General features: G+C 38.5%; 1 protein-coding gene across 3 annotated transcripts; it reads left to right on the top strand.

The window, feature by feature from the left end:
- Positions 1–2,107: 2,107 nt before the first annotated feature.
- Positions 2,108–23,171, top strand: LSM14A (LSM14A mRNA processing body assembly factor). 3 transcript variants are annotated; one of them, XM_076349134.1, is made up of 10 exons: positions 2,108–2,470; positions 10,361–10,524; positions 11,931–12,063; positions 13,156–13,275; positions 15,139–15,315; positions 15,620–15,682; positions 16,357–16,536; positions 18,061–18,232; positions 19,131–19,359; positions 21,279–23,171. In XM_076349134.1, the coding sequence occupies exons 1-10, from the start codon at positions 2,350–2,352 to the stop codon at positions 21,300–21,302; spliced, it is 1,383 nt and encodes a 460-aa protein (XP_076205249.1). In that variant the 5' UTR covers positions 2,108–2,349; the 3' UTR covers positions 21,303–23,171. The 3 variants fall into 3 exon arrangements, with proteins under 3 accessions (XP_076205249.1, XP_076205251.1, XP_076205248.1); XM_076349133.1 differs by having other exon boundaries at positions 2,109–2,470; positions 13,153–13,275; XM_076349136.1 differs by lacking the exon at positions 15,620–15,682 and having other exon boundaries at positions 13,153–13,275.
- Positions 23,172–23,237: the final 66 nt, after the last annotated feature.

Below are 23,237 nucleotides of genomic sequence, written 5' to 3'. Positions count from 1 at the left end.
AAGTGAAAGCACTTAGAAAGGAATGCTATCTTTCTAGTATGTGACATGGGTTTCTTCAAATACACACTTTCAGTGCATTCAAATATACAATTTAACTATTCTAAGTTTAACATTAAGATGATACCAGGTTTAGATAAGATTTTGAGATAACTTCTTAAAATGAATTTACAGAACTCTACATATATAATTGAAATTTGCTTTATGCTATAAAAATACTCTTTCAACTGCTGATTTTAAGTATGAATTAGAAATTATAAATTCCACAAATTGGAGAGCACAAAGATGGCTAGAGTTACCAACAGCTGCTCTAGAAATATGTCTAAATTTAGTTTCATGTATTTCAGTTACAATGGAATTTCTTTTTTATATATGGCTTATAGAAATTTAGGAGCTTTTGTTTTGAAGTTAATTGTAATTGTAAATACTTGTCTGTGCTCATCTAGACAGGACTTGATGGAGAGGGTTGGGAAAATTTGACATCAAGAAGGTTCCGATTTAACCCTTAAAAAGTTTTTCAAGGGGATACTTTCCTATTCTTCACTTTTTTTTTTTCCTTTTCTTTTATTCATTCTGGCCAACTTCTCTCTTCCAGAAACTTAAAAGTAAACTGGCCATTTTCCGCTTGAATTCTCTCCTGAAACGCTCATCTACTGCGTCCCAAGTTCAAAGAAATGTCCATTTCTATTTCCTGTTCCATCACACAATCTTGAAACCCTAATTCTATAAATGGGAGTCTTCAACTACAGTTTTGAGAGAGGCAGATGAGGGAAAACTTAGGAAGATGTTGGCTAGAAGCAAAGCCACATGGCTCTTTGGGGCAAGTGGTTATATTTCAAGGTATTCTTCTTCCCCTTCTCTGTGCTCTTATATCAGTATCACAGGCCTCCCTGATACACCCTTTCTTCCTTCATGGACTTGATATGGCTGTGTATATCCAGTCACTAACTGCAGAACTTTGTTCCAAAATCTTTCAAGTAGTCCAGGACATGCTAGGAGCATATCACAGTAAAGCTCCCTGGGCACTCAGCTGAACTTGGGCATAAAGTTTCCAAAGTCTAGTATTGCTCCTATTTAGAAACATGCAGGCCCTTCCAGAAAAATCTGGCTTGCTATCGTGTTTCAAAGCCCTATTCTGAACAAAATACTTGCTGAATCTTTGCAACGTATTAGTGTCAGTTGCTGCAACAAAAGCTATTAAGTACCCTTTCCAGAAGTTAGGTTTTGTTGCATGTAATTTTCTAGGCTGCAAATATAAAAAGGGGGGCCTGAGGCAGTATCATGTTTTAACAGGCAAAGCCTCCAACAGGAAGCCTCATTTGTGATTTTTACTTAAGGTGTACAAGGTAAGTGCAATCTCAAAATTTTTTTTGTGTGTTTACTTGTACTAAAAGGGTACTTTTTTCAGGATTAATTCCATCCACACTTCAGTCAAGATTTCATCAACAGTTGCATTGCTTAGTGTTGCTTGGCAAGATCTGACTATCTCAACACTGCCAACTGAGTAAAACGGAATCCCCCTTGAAATACAAACTAAATGGTTCCCATCATCTAAACTTTTGCAGTTCCCCGCGTGACTGGGTTCTGTAATTACTTATTAAGGATCACAAGAATTTAGCATTCAATGATAGGTGGCTTGGGCCTCTCTCAAAAAAACCTGAAAACCCCAAATCGCCAAACCGACTTTCACATCTCCCGGTGTTCACAGGCTGCGGCAAGGGTGGGGTTTCCAAGCGGCGAGCTCAAACTCCCGGCACGCTGGGTGGGAACCCGGCTAGGGGGAGCCGCAGGCGCCGCGGAGCCCCGACCCAGCACCGCTCCGGCCACGCACACCACCCGTAGGGCGGGGAGGGAAAGCGCGACGAGTCACAGCCGTGCCCAACCTGTCGTGCGAGCCACACCGCTGCCGGGGAAGCCACGCTCCACACGCGAAGCAGGAACGCGGTAGAGCTCTCGTGGCTTCAAGGCCGCTAAATTAAATTCCCGGGCAGGCCAAATGGCCGCCCCCTCCCCTCAGCGGCCTCCGCCCCGCCCCCGGCCGCCAATTCTCGCGAGATCACCTCCACTCCCGGCATCCATTTCGCAGCTGGAGCGAGGGGGGGCGGCTCTGAGGGAAGATGAAGGCGGCGGCCATGTTGGGAGCTTCAGGGTGGTTTCGGTGCGGGGTGTGCTGAGGGAGTCTGCGCAGGGAGAGCTGTCGGTGGGGGATCGGCGGAAGGTCGGGCTCGAAGCGGGAGGAGTAGAGCGCCTACTACGACTCTGAGCCGGGCTTGTTTAGTTGCTTGTGCCCGGCTTCAGGAGCGCTCGGCAGGGGAGGAGGGGGGGGGTGTCCCTGACCGAGGAGCGAGCACCATGAGCGGGGGGACGCCCTACATCGGGAGCAAGATCAGCCTTATCTCCAAGGCCGAGATCCGCTATGAAGGGATCTTGTACACCATCGACACCGAAAATTCCACTGTGGCGCTGGCCAAGGGTAAGGACTTCGCGGAGTATTGGACTGGGCCCTGGCGGCCCAGCAACGCCTCGGGGAAGGGGCGGGAGGGGAACGGGACCGTCGTGCCTGCGGCGGCGTAGGGACCGTTGGGGGCCCGTCGGAGATCGAGCAAGCACCTGAAACCGCGGCAGAGTCGTCCGTGGCGTTGTGGTGCTGAGGAGGCCCGGAGTGCGAGGGGGAGGCCTACAGCCTACGAGGGCCCAGCAGCAGCTGCGGGGGGGCTTGGCGGAGCTTTGGTAAGAGCCCGCGTAGTTTCGGCCGGAGGCGCGTCCTCCCGCCGTCCTCCCCGACGGAGCGTCTGCGGCGGGGCCGTGGTGACCCGCGACGCTTCACGGCGGAGGTGGAAGTGAGCAAGGGGTTGGGAGAGCGGCGGCGCGACAGCGCTGCGGAGGCCCCTGCTCCCGCCGCGCAGGCTGCTCTCCCGGCTTCGGGGTGGGGTATGGAAAGCTCAGCGGCGGCGGAGGACCGTCGCGAAAAGGAGCTAGAAACCCTACCTAGTTAGGGGCTGCTCAAAGGAGTCCTGAGTAGAGTAAAAGTATGAAGCCCTTAGCGGTGGAAGTGGTCCAGAGTTAGTGCGTAAAAGGGAGTAGGAGGGGGAGGCTGGAAAGAGGATTTCTTTGCATCGTAAGAATTCCAGACCTACAGGGCACAGGGCTGCGTACGACTGAACTCTTAGGCATCCTGGGGTAGGAGACAACTCGGGTCTAAAGGGGATCCTGTGAGTGCGAGGTTATCGACAAAGAAGGCTGATCGTGAGGTCTTCATTTCGGAGGTAAACTGTATGGCACTGTATAAATCGAAATTGGGTACGGACACTGGCATGAGAATGTATTGGCCAGAGAATACATGTGTGTTTATGTATAAGAAAGTTAGGAAGAGATGTTTACTGAGAAGAGAGTCAGAGACTGGGGAGTAAAAAAGAGGACCTTTGAAACAGGGCATCCAAAGGACTTCACTGTTTCTTGTGCATGATAATGCACTCTCAACACAAGTATACTAACCATGGCAGTGAATGTGTAATATTAAGGTATAACATTAAGTCAGAATTTTTAATAACTTCTTTATAATAGATTCTGCAAAACTCAATGGTATTTTACTTCTTGACTCTACTGTAAAGTTTTTCTAAATAATCTAAATGCATCTATAAAAGCAGAGAGTTTATCCAGCCATTAGGTAAGGGGGGGAAATTGCTCCTTGTGTAAATTAAATATTTGGGACTGAGAGTATTCCGAACCTCACTTCCTGTTTGATATGATAGGCTTAGCATTCTAGCATAATGACAATCTGTTACGTTTTACATAGTTGGTGTGTATAATAGTTGGCCTGTGGAGTTGATACCGTGTAGCAGTTTATTTGCTTTCATCTCGCGTTGGCCTTCGTGGTAATTCTTGTTTGTGTGCCTTGTCACTTTAAGGCCCTCTTCTCCCCCCTCCCCCCCCGCCCCCCCGGCAATTATTGGTTAAGAAATAGATAGCTTTGCTTTGTTTTGTAAATTCGTATATGTATGCTTTCAGGCACCTTACAGTAGGTTTGGTCCCAGGCTTGCATAGTTCATTTATAGGGCATTTAGCTTTCATGATGTGATTTTTGCTTATTTCTAAAGTTGTCTTTAGGTTAAATTGCCTTGCTGGAATTGCATTATCTGTTTAAAAAGGACAGCTAGTATTTGTTTATGTGAGAAAAAGATGAGCACTGTGATTTAAAAATAAATGTTTAGAAATTCCAGTTGCATGCTGTGATTGTTAAGGTGTGTACAAAAGCACTTAGAAGAATCCCATCCTTGAAGAGCTTGTGATAGTCTTGCCCTAAATTAGACAGATTTAGTGCTGACCAAGCCAATTTTGCATGACTTCTCAAGAGTGGTTAAGTCATGTTATGGCATATCTGCCAAAGTGTACGTATTTAAGATAGATCAAACTACAGTTACAAATCTAATCTACTCTCTTCCCCATAGCTCTCATCAGAAATGTAAATCTAAACCATTAAATTTGCTTTAATAAAACTTGGCTGAGTTAGCTGAAGAATGTGTGTTTTGTATTATAATGTCATGATTCAGAAGAGAATAAACCAGTATTTCTAGGCCACCTGGAACCAAAAATCTTGAGATTAATCTGGAAGCTGATAACAACCATATTAGACCGTAAAACAGTTCACTCTGCTCATCAACAAAATGCTCAACTCTAGAGTATTCAAGTTTCTGAATAAATGAAGGCTTAGGTCATGTGAATGTGGTATGATAGCATATATGTAAGGTGACAAGCGTGGTTAATTATGGCTGGGTATGTGTGTGAAAGAAGCAGATCTTCCTTCTGAACAGTCCGTAGCTGTAAATATGTTGATCGGGTAATAGTTATCTCTTCTTCCTGTGGTGAGTCCAGAAGTCAAACCAGAACTGTTTACCATGGATCTTTACCACAAATGTCAACTTTTCTGCCAGAAAGAGAAAAAAAAAAAAAGCCCCAAAAGATGACTCCATGCTTTCAGTTGCTCTGCTATGTAGCTGGCTTCATGTGACTGTTACCTGGGTTGAGTGCAGGGTGGCTTATGATTATTCATTTCCTAACTGAAATCACTGAAATTGTTTGTGACATAAAGTGCAAAAGTAGAGGTAGAATCTGTTCTTGAGTAACTACAGATTTGCCTAACAGTAGGACTTCTGTGGACTGAACTGAAGTCTGAGATTAATCTCATGAAGTTGTACATGTGTAATGCCTTCATTTATCTTAAATCTTCTGGGGTTTTAGACAGAAACAAGGTTTTTGGGTTGCTAACAGGGTACTGATTGTAGTCTTCAGTTACTGAGGGGCAATCTCCTATAGTTCTCTAATCAGCATTTTATTTACAAAGCTGTGATCCTTTCACTAGCAAAAGTTGTGGCCTCTGTCTCATGAGTTAGAGGAAGATAGCAACTGTTTAAATATTGAGCATAACATTTTTATCCTAAGCTGGAGTCTGATAAAGGAAAGCGATGCATCCTTTCACAAAGTGTTAAAGGGTCTTGTTATTTAAATAACAGGGAAAACTCCCATCTATGTCAGATTCCAAATATTAAGCAAGCTATACAAGTACTTAAGGTTTTTATGTATTATTGGTGCATATGTTTTCTTTGGATTGCCAGCTTTTCAGAGCTAGTATTTGGAACAAAAAAACACCCGCTCTTATTCTCAAGTTTCAAGTTAAATTAACTTGGAATGTCCTTCTAGTTCATACTTCTAATTCATACTTAATTTTTTAAACATCATTAAGTCCAACCAATTTAAGAATCGAGTGTTTGCAAGCCACAGTTAGGAGTAAAATTTTCTTGCTCTGAAGTGATTGCTGCCCTACCTGGGGCAGTTATAGAATAATCATGACGGATTGTGCTTGATCTTACATGTTGTGGCATTAAAAACTAGATTTGATCTTTCATGCTAGTAATACATAATGTCTTTCTATTTCAAGGCACCAATTTAGAGAGAGAGATTTTTAATGTAGATAAGCTGTGCAAGAACAACCATATTGGGTCAGAAAAGGCTTTGTTCCCTACCAACAGTAGAGAATCCTTAGGCATGTGAGTATAAGAAACAGAAAATTACATACTGTCTCTCTGGTATAATGCATCAGTTTTCACTTACCAGCTGTTGGACTATTTAGAGTTGCATTTGGAACCATTATAATTAATAGATACTAATGAAGTAGCTTTCAGTAATTTAAGAAGTAGTTAAACTTCTGGCATTTTCAACCATCTGTGATAGTGTTTTCCGTAGTCTAATGACACATGAAAGAGAAAACTTCCCTTTCTTTTAGACTTTTACATAATATTAATTGGGTGAAAGACTCAGAAACGTAGACAGAAGAAAGCTAAATTGTTGTGAAGACTTGAGCATTTCTTATAGGTCAGAGGTAGGAGCAGGAAAGGGAAGGGTTAATTTTTTATCAAGTTTTTATGAAGTTACTTTTTTAGTCAGTTAAATGACATGTTCTCTCCATGTCTTGAGGTTTAGGGTGTGTGTGCCAAACCAACCCTGTGCATAGTGTGTCACAGCAGAAAAATTCCTCTTGTCAAAGCCCACTCCTGGCTACTTCCCTCATATCTATCTCCCTGTTAACTCACCACCCCTACGAGTAAGGGAATGCAGACCTGAATTATTGTTCTGAAGGTATAAGCCCGCCAAAAGCTGGCTCCTTCACATTAATACTTTTCCTGTAACGGGGTGTGCAGGCATCTAAGCATGTTTACAGGGAAAGGGTTGGGGTGTTTTGAAGTGAGATGGCAATTGAAATGACTTGTTCTGGTAGTGGTGGTCTCATTTTAGTTGTCATCCTTCTCATGGGTGCCTTAAGGGTGGGGAAAGACTGGTTTTTGTGTATGTATGCTACATGTGAAGTAAGGCTGATAAGATTGTGTCAGTGCTGTGTACAGAGACTGAATTACATGTTTCCAATAATTCACATTATATGGGAACAGAGTCCTCTCTTGCTAGTAGAATATATAGCTTGGCTTCTGATTAACACAGTATTTTTCTGTGTTAATCCACAGGTAATCATTTCTGTTAACTGATAGGGAAAGTTGCAATGTTTTCCTTGGATACTATAGTAGTATAATATAGTAATATACATTAAAATATAGTATAGTAGTAACACTGAAGTCAGTCAAAATCTGTACAAAAATTTGCTCACAGCACTTTAATATGAAATTGGTGGAACTACTTGGGCATAAAGTCACATACATGAATCCTGTAAGGCTCAACAGCATTAGTTTCTTTCTAGCTAGCTACTTAATTGTGTGTATTTACACTGACCAAAAAAAAGTTTGCTTTTAACATGTGATGGTTGCCTTTTTGTTTGCAAGTCCCTAAGCCAGTTTAGCTCCTCTAAAAAAAACCCCAAAACAAACAAACAAACAAACAAAAAAAACCCAAAAAACCCAACCAAAAAAACCAACTTAAATTGACAAGGTAAGATTAAATGGATTTACCATAGTCCTGGTAAGTGTTGTAAGATTACATTATCTTTCACGTGCTTATTTTCATTTCCTCTCACTCTTCAGTATTTTCCTATATATGAACCACTGCACCTTGTTCTGGAGGAAGGATGTAGTCTGAGGAAATACCCCAAGAGACAGAGCTGGATAGAGCTCTAAGACTGCTGCCACTCCAATACCTTGTGTTTTTGACACTCTGGCAACTTAGTATTTCTGATTATGCAAAACTATGGTAAAAGCTATTTCTTTCAAAAATCCTATTGTACTGGCCATCTTTAATATTAGACTTTTTATTTTAATGAGCTCAGATTATGTTAAATCCTAATCCAAGCTAGGAAAGAAGAAACTGTAAAGATAGCTATCCCTTTGCAAAATATTAACAGTAGCATTCAACTCTTTATGTTATACTACTATCTGAAGGACCTAGTTGGGATAGACACTGCAAAATGTTGAGTAGCCCTTATCCTAAACTGCTTTCTTAGATCGCCATTTCTTAGTTCTGGTTCCTTGCTTTAGAAGGAAATTAGACTTGAGGATGGTTATTTTTGTTGCTTTGGGGTGAGAGGGGAAGGTTGAACCCCAAATCAGAGGAGTTTGCTTACCCCCCTCCAGCAGAGCTAGCCTTCATTGGATGTTGCACTAAAACCAGTTTGGTTTGGAGCAGGGGAGAGGTAGAGAAAAAAAACCCAAACTCTTAGTAGCAACTCTTGATGTGTTTTATTGCAAAACCATTGACGACCTTATCAATGTCTTGATCTAGCTGCATAGACAGCTGAATCTCTTAAAGATGAATTCTAATATTTGGTATTGAAAAATACTTCCTTTTCATGTTTTTGTAGTTTTATGATAGTTCCTTCACTTTAGCTAGAAAGTAAAATACTTCAGTAACTTACTTACCACACTCTGGCCATTTTTGTGCACCTCTGTAGAAAAAATGGCTACTAGAGCAACCATTTCAGTGTGGGATAGAGAGAACCAATACAAAATCAACTTTGGTTTTACTTACCAAGACAACAGGTCAAATGATGGAATGAAGGGCGAAGTTAATTTGTTAGTTATCTAATAAATAGAGTATAGGATGGCCAGAAAGTGAAGGTGGATCCTTGGTCAAGACAGTGAAATAGAAAAGCCTGATGAATAAAAAGCCACAGAATGAACTACAGTAATGCACGTGACCAGTTGATAATGTTGTTAAGCTATTGTGTATTAACTTTGAGTTAATTTCTGCAAATTCTTCAACTTCAGGTATCTTTTTCTGTAGAGGAAGAAGAGAAGACAGATTTATCTTATAACAAAGATTGAAATTCACTTAACAGTATATGCCTTTTTACAGCGCTTACATTTTATAGTACCATTCAGAGCAGACTTTCAGATGCACAGAAATAGAAAAGTTGGTTAAATTCAGCTTGGTAGATGATACAAGTATGAACAAAATAATTGTAACCACTTAATGTTATTTTTCATTGTAGTGTGGAGCTGATTTCTTTACCCCTGCATTATGCTTCTCAAAGATTTGTAATACTTGACTGATAAGCTCTGTTTATGCAGTACTAGAAGAAGCAACAGTGATGGAAGATGGTTGGTGCAGCCTGAGAAATGACTCAGTATCATTTTATACAGCTCTACAGGAAACTCTGCTTTTCTTGACTAATGGTTTTGTGGCTGCAAATAAGTGCCTAATGATGTCTCCAAATTGTTGATGCATCTGGAAATGGAGGGAAAACTAATTCTGGTAAATTAAAGCAAAATATAGATGTTTTCTCAGCATAACCTGTAGTACCTTACAAAGCAAACAAAAACTTCTTAAAAGGCTAGAGCAAAGACAGTCATGAGGGATTGTTAAAGCTGCTGCAAGTTCATGTTCAGTAGAATGTGATTGTCATGATTTTTTTTTTCCTCCTCTGGTTTCAATTCATTGTTTAGTTTTTGCTTACAAAACTAGCTCTTGGAGACATATCTATTCTTCAGATTTTTTTTGTTTGTTTGTTTCACTATATTCACCTAGGGTTGGCAGTCTTAAGGTGAGGAAAAGTCTTTGAGAGGGTAGTGAAAGTAAAGGGATGCTATCCATATACAGTGGTAGTGATTATATGTAGTGCAAAGGGAAAAGCATGATAAGCTTCATCGCTATGCAATCTGAAAACTGTTCTAATTCAGCTAAGTACATACAAATAAATTTAATGTCTTGGTATGTTGCACACTATGCAGGCCTACTTAGTAAGATAGTTATGCCCAGTGAGTTTACTTAATTTGGCAGAGATCATATGAACCTTACACCAGCAAGAAGAAAATTGCTTAGTGAAAATTGTGTATATATATACTACAGAATTCCTAATTTTTATTTAAATCTTGATTCAGACCTTGAACGTATTGAGAAATACTTTGCTTTCAGTAATTTTTAATATTCTAGTTTCTAGTAGTATTAACATATTTTTTCCTGATTTGCAAGTGCAGAATATGAAGTATGTAAACTCATGTACTCCTTGATTCACAGGACTGACTGACCAGCCTTTGTTGGTGTTCCTGTTGCTATAATGTCTAGAAAGTGTTAACTTAGCAAAAAACTGCTTTGCTGCTTCCCCTTATCCTCACAAAACAGTTGAAATACTCAACATGTGAGTGATAGCATAAGTGATAGTAATTCATAAGTGATGTAATTCATTCTCAGTAAGGAATAGAAGAGTTGTCTTTCTGCTTGATTTTTAACTGAAGCTTGTAAGATCAAATTACATGTTTATGTCTGACCAGTTGATAATGGCAAAGAATATGCTGCCTATTTAATAAGGTTTTTTGCTCAACGAAATTTTACTCTTTTTATGTAAAGCTGTTGGTCTCTGCAGTATATTTGAAACCTTTTTGTTGAATGTGGGATGTTTTTATTTTTTTCTCTCTTCTAAATTTTGCAGTTCGCTCCTTTGGTACAGAGGATAGACCAACTGATAGACCTATACCACCTCGTGATGAAGTCTTTGAGTATATTATATTCCGTGGCAGTGACATTAAAGACCTAACTGTCTGTGAGCCACCAAAACCTCAGTGTTCTTTGCCACAGGACCCTGCTATTGTTCAGGTAAGTCAAAATATATTTTTAGATGTTTGTTGCTGGACATAAAACCTGGTAGCTTTAAGTGCTCTCTAGCTGAGTGTTTAAAAATTAAAATGTTGTTTGCTGTAAAGTTCACAACCCAATGTAAAGAACTCTGGAAAGGTTTTCCTCTTTTGAGTCATGTCTTTACTGTGAAAATCAAGGTTGAAATCTAACTCTAGCACAATGCACTGGATACTAAAGCTGCCAGTTTTTCAAAAACAACTAACGACTTTTGGTAGACCTTGATGCCTTTTTTTGAAAGTACTTGGCTTAGGAGGACACGTATGCAAGACTTCTTGGAAAGATCAGGCTTGGTATAAGTCAAATAGAGTAGATGCTGAAACCCCTCTAAATCATTAGTGGTTTGTTTGTTTTGTTTTCTTTGGATTTTAATGTTCAGCTTTTTTTGCTGACTGACTTTTAAAGTGTTTCCTCTAGCTATGTGGTTTTTTAAAAAGACTTCCTAGTAAAGGGCAGTTATTTGAAAAGGGAATACTTGGTTGCTGAAGGGAAAGCACCTTACAACTTGAAGCTTTCAGGGTTAATTAATCTGTTATTTCATAGTAAATGGATTGACGGAGATAGTTATTTTTAATGTCTGAAATTTGTTGGCTTGTGGATTGTGCTTGTGGGGTGTCTTAAAATCATCCCTGAGAGCAAGATGGAAGTTCTTGGTTCAAATGGAACTTGATAATTCCATGTGAGTGTTTGTTTCTAATGTTTAACTATTCCGTAAGATAAAATTCTTGATGCTTCCTTACAAAGTACTCTTGCAATCCTCTAACGTCTTTTGCTAAATTTGGTGCAACTCCTTCTGTCAGTGGTAGTTGAGAGCTGTGAAATTGCATTACTGCTAACCCCAATAATAGTAATAACCCCACTCTCCTCTAGTATGTTTGGGTCTTCCATTGTTCATTTGTTTTTTTTGAAACTTCAGAGGAAAAGATAATTACTTTTTCCAACAAAGCCAACAAAAGCTTATACACGTGTTTGACAAGAGTCCAGTATCTGAGGTTCCAGGGAAAAGATTGCAAAATTTTATGGTACTGTTTTCGCAAGTTTGTGATATTGGAAGGGTAAAAGTACTTTCTAAACTGTATACATACTTGTGAAAATGTTTTCTGCTAACTGTTGCCTGTTTAGAGTTTTCATGCAGAGTAATGTGTGTAATTCATTATTTTTGTGCGGTCTTTGCTTCTGTGTTAAAGCAGTTAAATTCTTGATATTAAAAGAAGCAACTTTATGAATGTTAAGGTCTTGTATATGTATTAGCCACAGTGGTGGTGCTTGGGTAAATTTAACAAACAGTTTCTGCATTTCTTGCCTTGCAGAACTATTTCCTACTTTTTGTGTAAACATGAATTTCTGCAAGTATGTTTTGTCTTTAGTCTTCACTAGGATCTTCGACTACATCTTCATTCCAGTCTGTGGGGTCTTATGGTCCTTTTGGCAGAATGCCTGCATACAGTCAGTTTAGTCCAAGCCCGCTGGTGGGGCAGCAGTTTGGCGCTGTTGGAGTTGGTATGTTCATTTTTATTATTTGGTGTTTTCGTATAAGTGAAGTTGCATGTGTGTGCATAGACAGTAGTCAGTGCTTATAATTCCATCAACGTCTTATCCTAAGGGCAGATCCAAAGTCTTCAATCTGCATCAGTGCCACAGTTTAGCTCACAAGTAGACAGTTTTTCATAGCCTTTGCAGCTCAAAGCAAAGCAATTATGACTGAGAACTAAACAACCTATCTCAGAGGGACAAGTGGGGAAAGGTTCCTGTATTCATGAATTCATTCTTTTTCATATATATTCATTACATTAATTGTGTATTCATTATATTTCATAAGTGGTAGAGGCAGCTCCTCCACAAAAGCCCCGTAGGTGTGCTGTGGACATCTGGTATCCCAAGTTGACCAGGTGGTGTGTGCCTTAACCAAGGGTTTGGATTATTCAGCAGTCCATGTGCCAGCACAGTCCTCCAGCTATTCATGAGCTGTTAGCTCGGAATGAAGTACATGCTTTTGAAGTATTTGAGCTGCATGGATTAGTTGCTCCTTTATACTGCAGATGCCTTCTGAGACTCACCAACCAACTTTCATTCCTCAAAGTTTTTTATTTCACCTTTTAGTTTTTCACATAGGAACTTACATTCTGGTAACTGTTACGGTGACCATGTTACTCCTGGTAGTGAATACGTTAGCCATGTGAAAGGGAGGCTGTAGAATTGGTCATAATTTGATATCAATTAGTAAGATGTGACAGTTATATTTTTGTTTAAAAGATGTTAAGTGGAAATATATACTAATAACATTTGCTTGTTACTCTGTAAGATGCTGTCATGACTATGCTATGTTAATACTTGTGATACTAAAGTTAGCAGTGCTCTCTTATTTATTTTTTTATTAGAGAAAAAGCATCAAGATATTATAGTCTTACCAACTTACTATAAATACATACATTACATTAAACTTAAAGTGTATGGGAAGGGCAGACTTATGTGTATTCTATAATAACTGCCTAATATGGCTTCACTAATCATTTAGTGCTAATTAAAAAAAAAAAAAACCACAGAAAGAAGTCTAAACCAGGTTTTACAACTGTACTATTTCTTTCAAAGCAGGAGGTTCTTTAACATCTTTTGGAACAGACTCTTCAGCCAGTGCTAGCATGTCCCAAAGCACTGCAGTTGGTTCTGCATTTACAACAGATGCAAGATCACTAAAAACACAGATGTCTCAAGGTAAATCTTTTTGAATAACTCTTTCATCTTTTTTGACCAATTGTGCCCCCATGATTTAGGTGGTTGCCAGAAATGCTAACCAGACAGCTGAATTCTGTCATGAAAACACTTGGTATTAAAACCAGAAAGCACTGAGAGGCTTTGTACTTGCTCTTTAAATGTATTTTCCTACATCTTAGCATGCTGCATAGGTAACTGTTAGCAACGCATTTGTTGTTATCCTTAAAACATCTTTATTGAGGAGTAGGACTTATTTCAGTTGATTAATGTTAGCAAATAGCATATGGAAATACAATACTTGGTTTTATTGGTACCATGACAAAACTCAAGATAGTTCATGCTGATTGAATTGTGAAGTCCTTCAGCCTACGATTTTTAAATCTTCACTCCTAGCGGTATTTTTTTGTTAATGTATATTTACATAAATAATATTAACAGCAGACCTGATTGCCTGTAAAGATAGTGACATGACAGTTAAGTCAGCTTAATAGTAATGGAAACTGTATGGGCAGTTTGTGTAATACTGGAAAAAGAAAGTAGAAGCAAAAAGGAAATTCTTGATGCTTTTTGAGTGGCAAAGAAAAAAGAAACTAAATGTTGAGCACTTTCACCCTCACTTTTCATGCAAATGTGTTAAGATTGCTCCTCAAAATCCAAAAGACGTTATTTCCTGCTCTTCCACTCTTCATTGCTGCAAGTAAAAGTGTGTGCCAGGATACATTCCTAATGCTATTTTTAAGTTTATGCAGTTATGTTAAAAGACAAAACACTTTACTTAAGCAAACAGGTTTTTTCCTAAATTGTAGTTGAGATTTGTATACCAGTTGGGACTGCTTTCTAGATTAGTTGAGTGGATTACCGAAAATAGGTTCTACTTTGTTGCATTAATTGAAAGGGGGAAAAAAATATGCTGAGCATTTACTGTTTCTCTGTTGAAAGAGTAGCTTGGTTTTCTGTAGGTGAAATTAAAACCTGTATGATTCTTGGACTTAATGTATGACATATGCTCCAGATGAACATACATTCTGTCACAAAATTTCCTGTGGGGCACCAACAAGATTTTTCTGTGTGTGTTTGCTTTTAAAAATATTTGTCGCCTTTGTAGATTTGTAAGTGTGATGTGGTTGGTTTGGGGTTTTTTTTGTGGGTTGTGGGATTTTTTTTTTTCCTCCTTCTTTAGTTTAGCTTTTTTTATGGGATACGACGTTATTCTTTTCTTTTAGTTACTGGGACCTGACTCTTATTCTAATTTCTTAGTAGATTTACCTATATGGAATCATAAACTTGTCTGGCCAGAACAAATGTCTCCATTCTAAACATGCTTCTGGCTCCAGTCACTCGTGCTGCAAATTGAATTGTATGAACAGCACTTTGTGGAGAAGCTGTCATAGCTCCTTCATCTGCATTATGCCTGGCACTAGCCATCACTGTTCATTTATTTTGTGGTGATCATACAACAGAATCGCTAGATGAAATGAAATTTCAGTATCATAACTGTATCTCTGCCTTTGGGAGCAGTCACTTTCCACTTGGCTTTCCAGGGAGGCAGAAAGAGTATTTTTACCTCCAATCAATAAAAAAACTTCATTCCACAGCTAAATGCACATCATAGATGGGTTGGTAGGGATTAATTGTCCTACCCATTTTTTTCTTTTAGACTGGGGGAAGGGGAATTGCTAAATATCCTTCATTCTGGATTAGTGGATCTGAGGGTGCAGAAATATTTATTTCTTCTTTGGACACAGCTGTCTTGACTGGTAAGGCGGATAAACCTGTCAGTCTAGATTGGTTGAGACCAGTAACTTAGATTTGTAGATGAGAAATAACTCTTTGGGTTTTGGTTTTGTTTTGTCTTTTTCCCAGGTCGTTCAAGCCCTCAGATAGATCATTTGAGAAGGAGCCCCACCATGGAACAAGCAGTGCAAACAGCTTCAGCCCACTTGCCTACTCCAGCACCAGTTGGGAGGAGGAGTCCTGTACCAGCCAGACCTTTGGTGTCTGCTAGCCAAAAATCGTTAGAGAATCAAGAGCACAGACGAGGTAGCTTTGGATAATTTTCATATGGTTTGTTTTCTTCCATACACATACGAAGTGCTCTTTCTAAGGGTAACGTGTAGGAATCTTCCTGCTGTAGACAGCTGGCCAGCAGAGACCTGGATTATCTATATTTCTTTTTAAAGTCAAGCATATATTCTACTTTTTTTTTTTCTTTTATGAGTTAAACTTGTGGTTTACTTTTATAGGTTTGGATTTTTTTGAAATCTGAACTATATAACTATATACAAAAGTATGATCAAAAATACCTAATTGGATAAACAAATCATTTTTTTATTTCCAACTTTAGCTGAAGCACACAAGGTTTCAAGATCAGAAAATGAACTCAGAAATGAAAACAAACGACAAATTGGTAAATCTTGTTTTGAGAAATAGCTATCAATGTTTTCAGACTTCATTAAGTTTTTTAAGTCTGCTAAAATACAGCATTGTCTCTAGTTTGCGAAGTGCTAGGACTTTGTTTCTAGCATCCAGAAATCTTGCAGTTCAGATTACAGTAATAAAGAATTTACTTTCATGTAATTGTTTCTAGTGGGTAACAATAACTTTGCACTGGGTCAGAATAATGCAAGCACAAAAAGTCAACAGTGAAGAGAAAAATCTCTTCTGGTTGCTCTATATTAAGCAATTTGAAAAAAAAATGTAAAACCAAGCAGTATTCATGGATTTATAAACACAATAGCATGAAATAAAACCTGTTACCTTTCTACAAAAATACTTGGCTGAAAAGCCACTAGCATTTTAACTCTTCTTCTGAAAGCTTTTAATGACTTCTAGAAAGTCATTTAGTAGTAGTATGCTTTCTGTGTCACTGCCGTAATTATTGTAAGTGAATTTACAAATTACAAGCTGTTCCGACAGGACTTTTAACAACAGAAGTGCAGGAAGAGGATGCATGAAGTCCCAATCTGTTACCCCAGGAATTAAAAAACAAAACAAACCCTCCCAAAAAACCAACCACCCCCACCACCCTCAAAGAAAAAACAATCCACAAAACAAAGCCAAACAGAATTTCCCTCTTTTCAGTTCCAGGTGGACCTTCAGCACGGAGAGGCCGTGGAGGTCACAGAGGGGGCCGAGGAAGATTTGGTATTAGGAGGGATGGTCCAATGAAGTTTGAGAAGGACTTTGACTTTGAAAGTGCAAATGCACAATTCAACAAGGAGGAAATTGATAGAGAATTTCATAATAAACTTAAACTAAAAGGTAAACCAATTTTTGCTTTAGATTTGAGCATGGAAAAACTGTCTTGCTGTTTTAATCCTACCTTGGAGAACAACTTCTAAAAGGCATATCCTACTAAGTCTTGTTTGTAGTCATTAAAAAAAAAATAATAATCAATGAACAAGTAAACTGGGATCATCTATTTAATTATATACTTGGGTCAATATTTGAGTTTTGAAGGAATTTTAACTAGCAAATATCATACATCATGTTCTAACAAGTCTGTTGGCTAAAAATGCGGATTACTTGAGCGGAAGTCCCAATAGTGTGAGTTTACTTCTGAGTTCTGGAAAAGATGCAATAAAAGAAAACCTGTATTGTATGTTTTCAATTATTAATAGACCAAAAGCAATCACAAAAACGTGAGTTTGGGATCACAACTTTGCTGGAGGATGCAGGAGTGTTGCAGTTTAAGAAAGTTTCTAGCATTTCTTTGCTTTTACCCTTTTCCAAAGAAACACAGGAGTAGTTTGAATCCATACTGCCAGCACTTTTGTTTTGTTTTCTACCAGGCTTCTGTTTTAATTACCTCATTCTCTTGTGACCAGCCACTTGTTCATTATACTGCTGCTACTATTTTTGGACAAAATTGTTACAGGTTAAAATAGGGAGTTCCCTATTTCAGTAAATGACTGGCTAAAAGCTGGGAAACAAAAGGTAGGAATAAATGGTCAGATTTCAGTGTAGAAAAAACCACCAGTTGAGTCCCATAGGATTTGTTCTCTGGTGCTTGCCTCTTTTTCTGGATCATTTTTAAATGAGTTGAGTTTGCTGTTGATACTAATTTTTTCAGAATAATAACAAGGAAAGGGAAAGCTAACCATAAAGAGCTATAGAAATATTTTATGAGACAAAGTGGTAATTTTTGTGTGTGCATTGTGGAAAGGTTGAGCTGGTTATCTGAATTTTATGCACAGCATCATGAGATTTAAGCATTTAGGAATGAGACTTTAAGATCATAATAGCTAGTTCTGCTGAACCATCAGCTTCTTTTTCAGCACCAGTCAAAACAGTAAGTTGAACTTCAGGCATCATTAGGAAAGAAACACATCATAAAGTCAGTCCATGGCATGATATCTTGAATGCTGGCCCTGTGTCTCAAAGGAGATAACAGCAAAGCCAGAAGACAAAGGAGAAGGGCAACAGGGATGAGCAAAAACATCGAATGGCTTTTATGAGGAATGACTGAGTGAGGCTTTTAAGTCTGGAAAGGAGGTAGCTAGGAGGTTAGAAAGTAGATAGCTATCGGATCCATTCTACCACAGGGTTTTGTTTTTTTTTTTTTTTTAAACCCACAGAGAATATAGAGGATATCAAACCTCCAGACAGCAGCAGCAAAACATCCTAATTGATGTGTCAAATTATTTGACTTCCACATCAAATTTTGGAGGGGGTTTTGTATTTTTGAGCATTCAGTATAGTTTGTGTTTGTCTGGGAATAAGTTCACAGTGCTGTTTTGTTTAGTATGATGGTCTGGAAGGCTTCTGTTTACTTTTATTTTCCAGAAGATAAACTTGAGAAACCAGAGAAGCCTGTAAATGGAGAAGACAAAGGTGACTCAGGTGTTGATACCCAAAATAGCGAAGGGAATGCGGATGAGGAAGATCCACTTGGACCCAACTGCTACTATGACAAAACCAAATCCTTCTTTGATAACATCTCCTGTGATGACAATAGGTATGGCCTGCAAGGGGAAGCTTGTTAGTCTGCTTAATGCATGTTTATGTCATAAGGTAGTGTCAGCACTACTTACTACAATCAACTCTGAATTGAAAGTGAGAAAAGCTTATTCCCACATGCAGTGGGCAAAAATAAAACAGGAATATGAAGCACAAAATTTCTTTGTGGGCAAGTGCAATACATTAATAGGAGGACATTTTTAAATGTTGTTTTAGAACCGTGCTTCTAGAACTTAGTGTACATATTCTAGAATCTCCTTTCCAGATTTACTAAAGTGTGTTTTTTTAATTTGTTTTGCTACTAAGTTACCACTTTAGTTAAACCAATTATGACTGTGCTTTGGTAATGGTTTCTAAGTAGATTACATAACCGTCTTGGCCAGTAGTGTTGTTTGAATGGGAAGATAGCATTTCTGGAAAATTAAAGCTTATGCTGGTGCCTTTTTATAGACAAGACGATGTGGATTGCTGACCTCTTTTGAATTACTGGGTGGGGGCGAGTGGCGATTGTTCTGTTGTACTGACAACTAGATAAAATAACTTAGCATCTGTAACTGCAAACTCTTTATTTCTTGTTTTAAATTGCAGACAGCTTTTATTTACTTATTTTATTATATGATGCTGTGTGCAGAGGATACAGATTGTGTCCTTCTATATGGGAAACTCTTACAGCATTATTAATATGTAATTAATGATACTGTAACATAACCCTTTTCGTTGAGTTAAATGAATTGTGGCAGACACCTAGATTCTTGCAGAAGGGATAATGTGGCGATTTACAGTGTGATTAATATATCATTTTTCATTTCATGGGCTTTTTGGCAATTCTAACTAAGCCAGGCAATCTTCCTTCTGAAGTGTGTTTTAGAACAATCCTTGTTCCTTTTGTGTGCCAGAGAACGGCGACCCACCTGGGCTGAGGAAAGAAGACTAAATGCTGAGACCTTTGGAATACCACTGCGTCCCAATCGCGGCCGTGGAGGGTACAGAGGCAGAGGGGCGATTGGCTTCCGAGGTGGAAGAGGACGAGGAGGTGGAAGAGGTGGCTTCCCTGCCCCCCGAGGATTTCGTGGTGGATTCAGAGGAGGTCGTGGAGGCAGGGAGTTTGCTGACTTTGAATATAGGGTAAAATACATTTAATCTTACTATGACCTGGTCCACTGTTCTTGGAAACTAGTGGTAAAACAACTCCTGCTTTTAGGTTTGATTTTTGAACTAGAATTTCTTGAATAGTATTTGGCGGGTACTCTGAGCTACTCAATTGAAAGTCCATTAATGCTGAAATTTTAGTTACATAGCATCATTTTACTATCAACAGCAACCAAAACTAAAAGCTGCCTTTCTTCACATGCCCTAAATATTTGTTCTGTTGCTGGAATTGGGGGGGCGGGGGAGTGAAAGTTTTTGGCAGATTTAATACAAGTGTTAGAAATATGAATTGCAAGCATTTTTCTAAGCAATATTGTAAAATGTAAAGATTGAGAGGGTGTGATTTAACTTGCTTCTAGTGTGCAACAAACTTTTTTGAATTCTTTGTGAATGAGTTGGTGCAAAGCCTATAGACTTCTAAGATCCTATAGAACCCCTAAAATAGAGTAATTGAAGTTACTGAAGTGTAGCGATGACCCTTTGCAAAAAAGAAGATAATAAAATATTTGAGTTCTGTAAGGTCCTGTTATACACTTTTTTTTTTTTAACTATAACTTTACATAATTACATCCAATAGCTGTTGGGAAATCTAAGGCAGGATTGACTTTTTTCAACCAGTCATTCAGTAAAAAGGAACTGTGGGAGATAGGGCATAAAAGCTTCAAAAGAGATGATCTCTGTCCATCCCGTAGAGAAAGTGTTTTTAAAAAGATTAAAATAAGTACTATTACTTTAGTTAAATACGAATGAAGCTTAAAGTTCCTTTAAGTGTTACGCACAAGGCACCGTGTAAGTCTGCTGACTGAAGTACCCTGATGTACAAAAATGCTTTCATAATCATGTAAGCATAGAAATAGTAATTTGGTCTGCAAGAGCTATGATGGCTAAAAAGCAGACTCTTCCTTTACAGCATAGTTACGCAATTTGTTGCTTTTGCAACACTATTAAGACATCCATTTCTCTGTTTCCTGTTGAAGATCTTAACTCTTCTTCCTACCAGCTGTTCAGAGGAAGGACAAAGTTAGTTGTCAGCCCCAGCTAGTAAAGTGATGTATCTGTCCTAGTGGTATCTTAGGTGCACTTCCTTTTTCTGGGAAACAATGTAAATTCTCCTCTTTATGAAAGCTCATTGATCATACAGATTATGTAAATCAGCAGAGTTCAGTTGCTTGCAAAACCAAAATCTTTTCATAATTTCAGCGCAAGCCATTTTTCTTGGCATTAAGCGTGCATATTCAGTTCGAACGGTAGCTTGTTAAGGAACAGAAATAATACTGGCATACTGTTTAGAATCAGTAACACCTATAATGAACCAGATTGGTGCAATTAAATGTAGGCTTTTACAATTTTGAGCGGGACAGAACTTCTGGTAGTTTACTGCATGAGCAGTTAAGAGTTTTGCAACACAGAGTCTTTGTTTTCTGTTTGAAGATTTAAATATTTTTAATTTAAAAAAAAAGGGGGGGGGGAGCCTTTTTTCATCACAGAAGATTTGACTGTCCCTCAGTTATTCCTTCATCAGTTTGCAACAATTAGTCCTGTGATTTAAAGAAATTTTTGGTAGCTGAGCATGAATTGAAATGAGGGATTGAAGAGCAAAGATTGGAATTTCTGAATGAAAGAATTTCACAGCCTTCCAGATAAGTGGGAGGTGGTGTAAAGACCAAGGATTTGTGCCAGACGTCTAGTCAACATGACGAGCTGCTTCAGCGGGTGCCAGACTGAGGGTGTTTTGACCGGATGCTAACCTGATCACACAGAGGGGTCTCCTTTCCGATTGCAGAAGGTGGGAGGTAGCCGTGACAGTGCACCTTCTCCCAGTGCTGTTGCCCAGATTAATTTGTGATTTTTGTTTTGCAAAATGAATTTTAACATTCTACTGTTGTTCCCTCTAGAAAGACAACAAAGTTGCTGCATAGTCTACAAGAAAGCTGAAACCGGGTGAACGTCTAGATCTTCTCGATCCAGAGAATTAGTTTCAGTCTCTGCAAAGAATGAAGTTAGTTTGCTGTATACTTGTCACCAGCACTGGGATTTTACTATTTAATTTCAAAGGGGTGTAATGCAGTTACTTTTGAAAAATGGCCATCTTTGAAAACAGTGAGCATTAAATATATTTGAGACAGAAGGATAAGTAATTTCTTATGTATAGTTAATTATAAAGCAGTACGTCGATGGAGTTTAAGTATTTTTTCATCACTGAAAGGATTTTTCTTATTACTAAACTGTATTTGATAATTGCTTCAAGTTGTAAGGACAACTGTATGCAGAAGGCCGTCGATACTGTGAGTGTTTTGATCCACTGAAGGTTGTTTTTTGGAAATCCTGTAATATCCCTTTTGAGATAGTTGTACTTTTATCAACTAGGGTGCTGGACAGTAGAAAACTTGCTTTGTCAGTCAAATATGTACACACAGTAAATACTGTTTCTTAGGCAAAGGAAACTTTTTATATAGTTGTAAAATTCCATTATATCCCATTGCCAAAGAAACATTGCAAACTTTGTATAGCTGTATAAAAAGCGACTAATTTTTTAACGAATAAACATTTTTAAGTCGGCACACATACTGTGTTACTGCAAAAGTTGATATGCTGAAGAACACTGAATTAGTTGGGTTTTTTCTTTAGCAGCTTTTCAGGCTTAAATGTTTGATTTTTATATTTGGACTATAATGAAGATTTGAAAATGTTCTTCCATGACACGAAACTGGATACACTCTTCACTTCTCTTGCAAGAATTTGATTTTGTAGTTTCTGGCATATCACAGGATTTGACCAAATTAAGGAGATATTTTCAAATAAGGAGAAAAGAAATTTTCGTATGTCAAAATCTGCAATTAATTTTACTTAGTGATAAATACTAACTTTTTTTAATAATGACCAGGCACAGGAGTTAGTGATTCTCCTGGAATGCCTGGGACAAAAGTATGTCTCCATTTGTCAATCCTTGAAATGTTAACTTTGTTGTAATACCTGTAGGCATAAGCAATTTAAAGAATTCTTAGTGTTTGAAGTTGTTTGCATTTTGATAGACCGTAGCTTGGAGACGTTGAGACTCTGGTTCTAAGACCGTGAATTCACAAATGACATAGTATGGACTTTTTGCCAATTCTGAATGACTAGTTACAACTTTTTGATATGCTGAAATAGAAAACTGGTCATTTGTGTCGGTATATGTATATGAAGGCCGCAGGAATAAAGGGATCCAAAGATTAAAACATTTTGATCTAATTTGCTGATTTTTGTTGTTTTTTTTACTTCAGCTTCAAAATGCTCAGTGGTGATAAAGATGTGGAAAACTGCACTGTTGGAAAATTGGAGTATTTAAAAGTGGTTGATAGAATCTTAATTTTATAACTTTTGTATAGCACTACAAGGAAGTATTTTGTAATTGGTTTCCTTATTAAGGTCAAGTATTTGGCAACCGTAGAAGTTAGATAATATTGTTTAGTAATGTTTTTTGCATGTTAACAACAATGCCTTTTGGGATCCGCGAATCATGATTCTGAACAACCATTGAGGTCTTTGACCACAGAGGCAAGTGCTGTACTGTTGCAATAACTATGTATACTGTATAAGGTGTCCCAGGCTTATTTAAACACGATGAATTGTAAATACCGATGATACGTGCTGTGAGGGTATGAATTCCAGTCTTTCCCCCGGTCGGTGGGTGATGAGGTGGGGTGCTCAGTGCCCAGGAAGCAGCAGCGTGGCATACCTTCCACGAGAGTGAGCGTTTCTCTTTTTTTTATTTTAAACCAGAATAATAAACCGTTCAATAAAAATCAGTCGTTTGGAGGTCGTTTCTGTGCTGGCAGGAGGGTTAGTGGTCTCTCGGCTGGGACCCGGCCGAA

The sequence above is a fragment of the Aptenodytes patagonicus genome, chromosome 11 (assembly GCF_965638725.1).
Source record: "Aptenodytes patagonicus chromosome 11, bAptPat1.pri.cur, whole genome shotgun sequence".
Lineage (NCBI taxonomy): Eukaryota > Metazoa > Chordata > Aves > Sphenisciformes > Spheniscidae > Aptenodytes > Aptenodytes patagonicus.
This window is presented reverse-complemented; position numbering and strand designations above follow the sequence as displayed.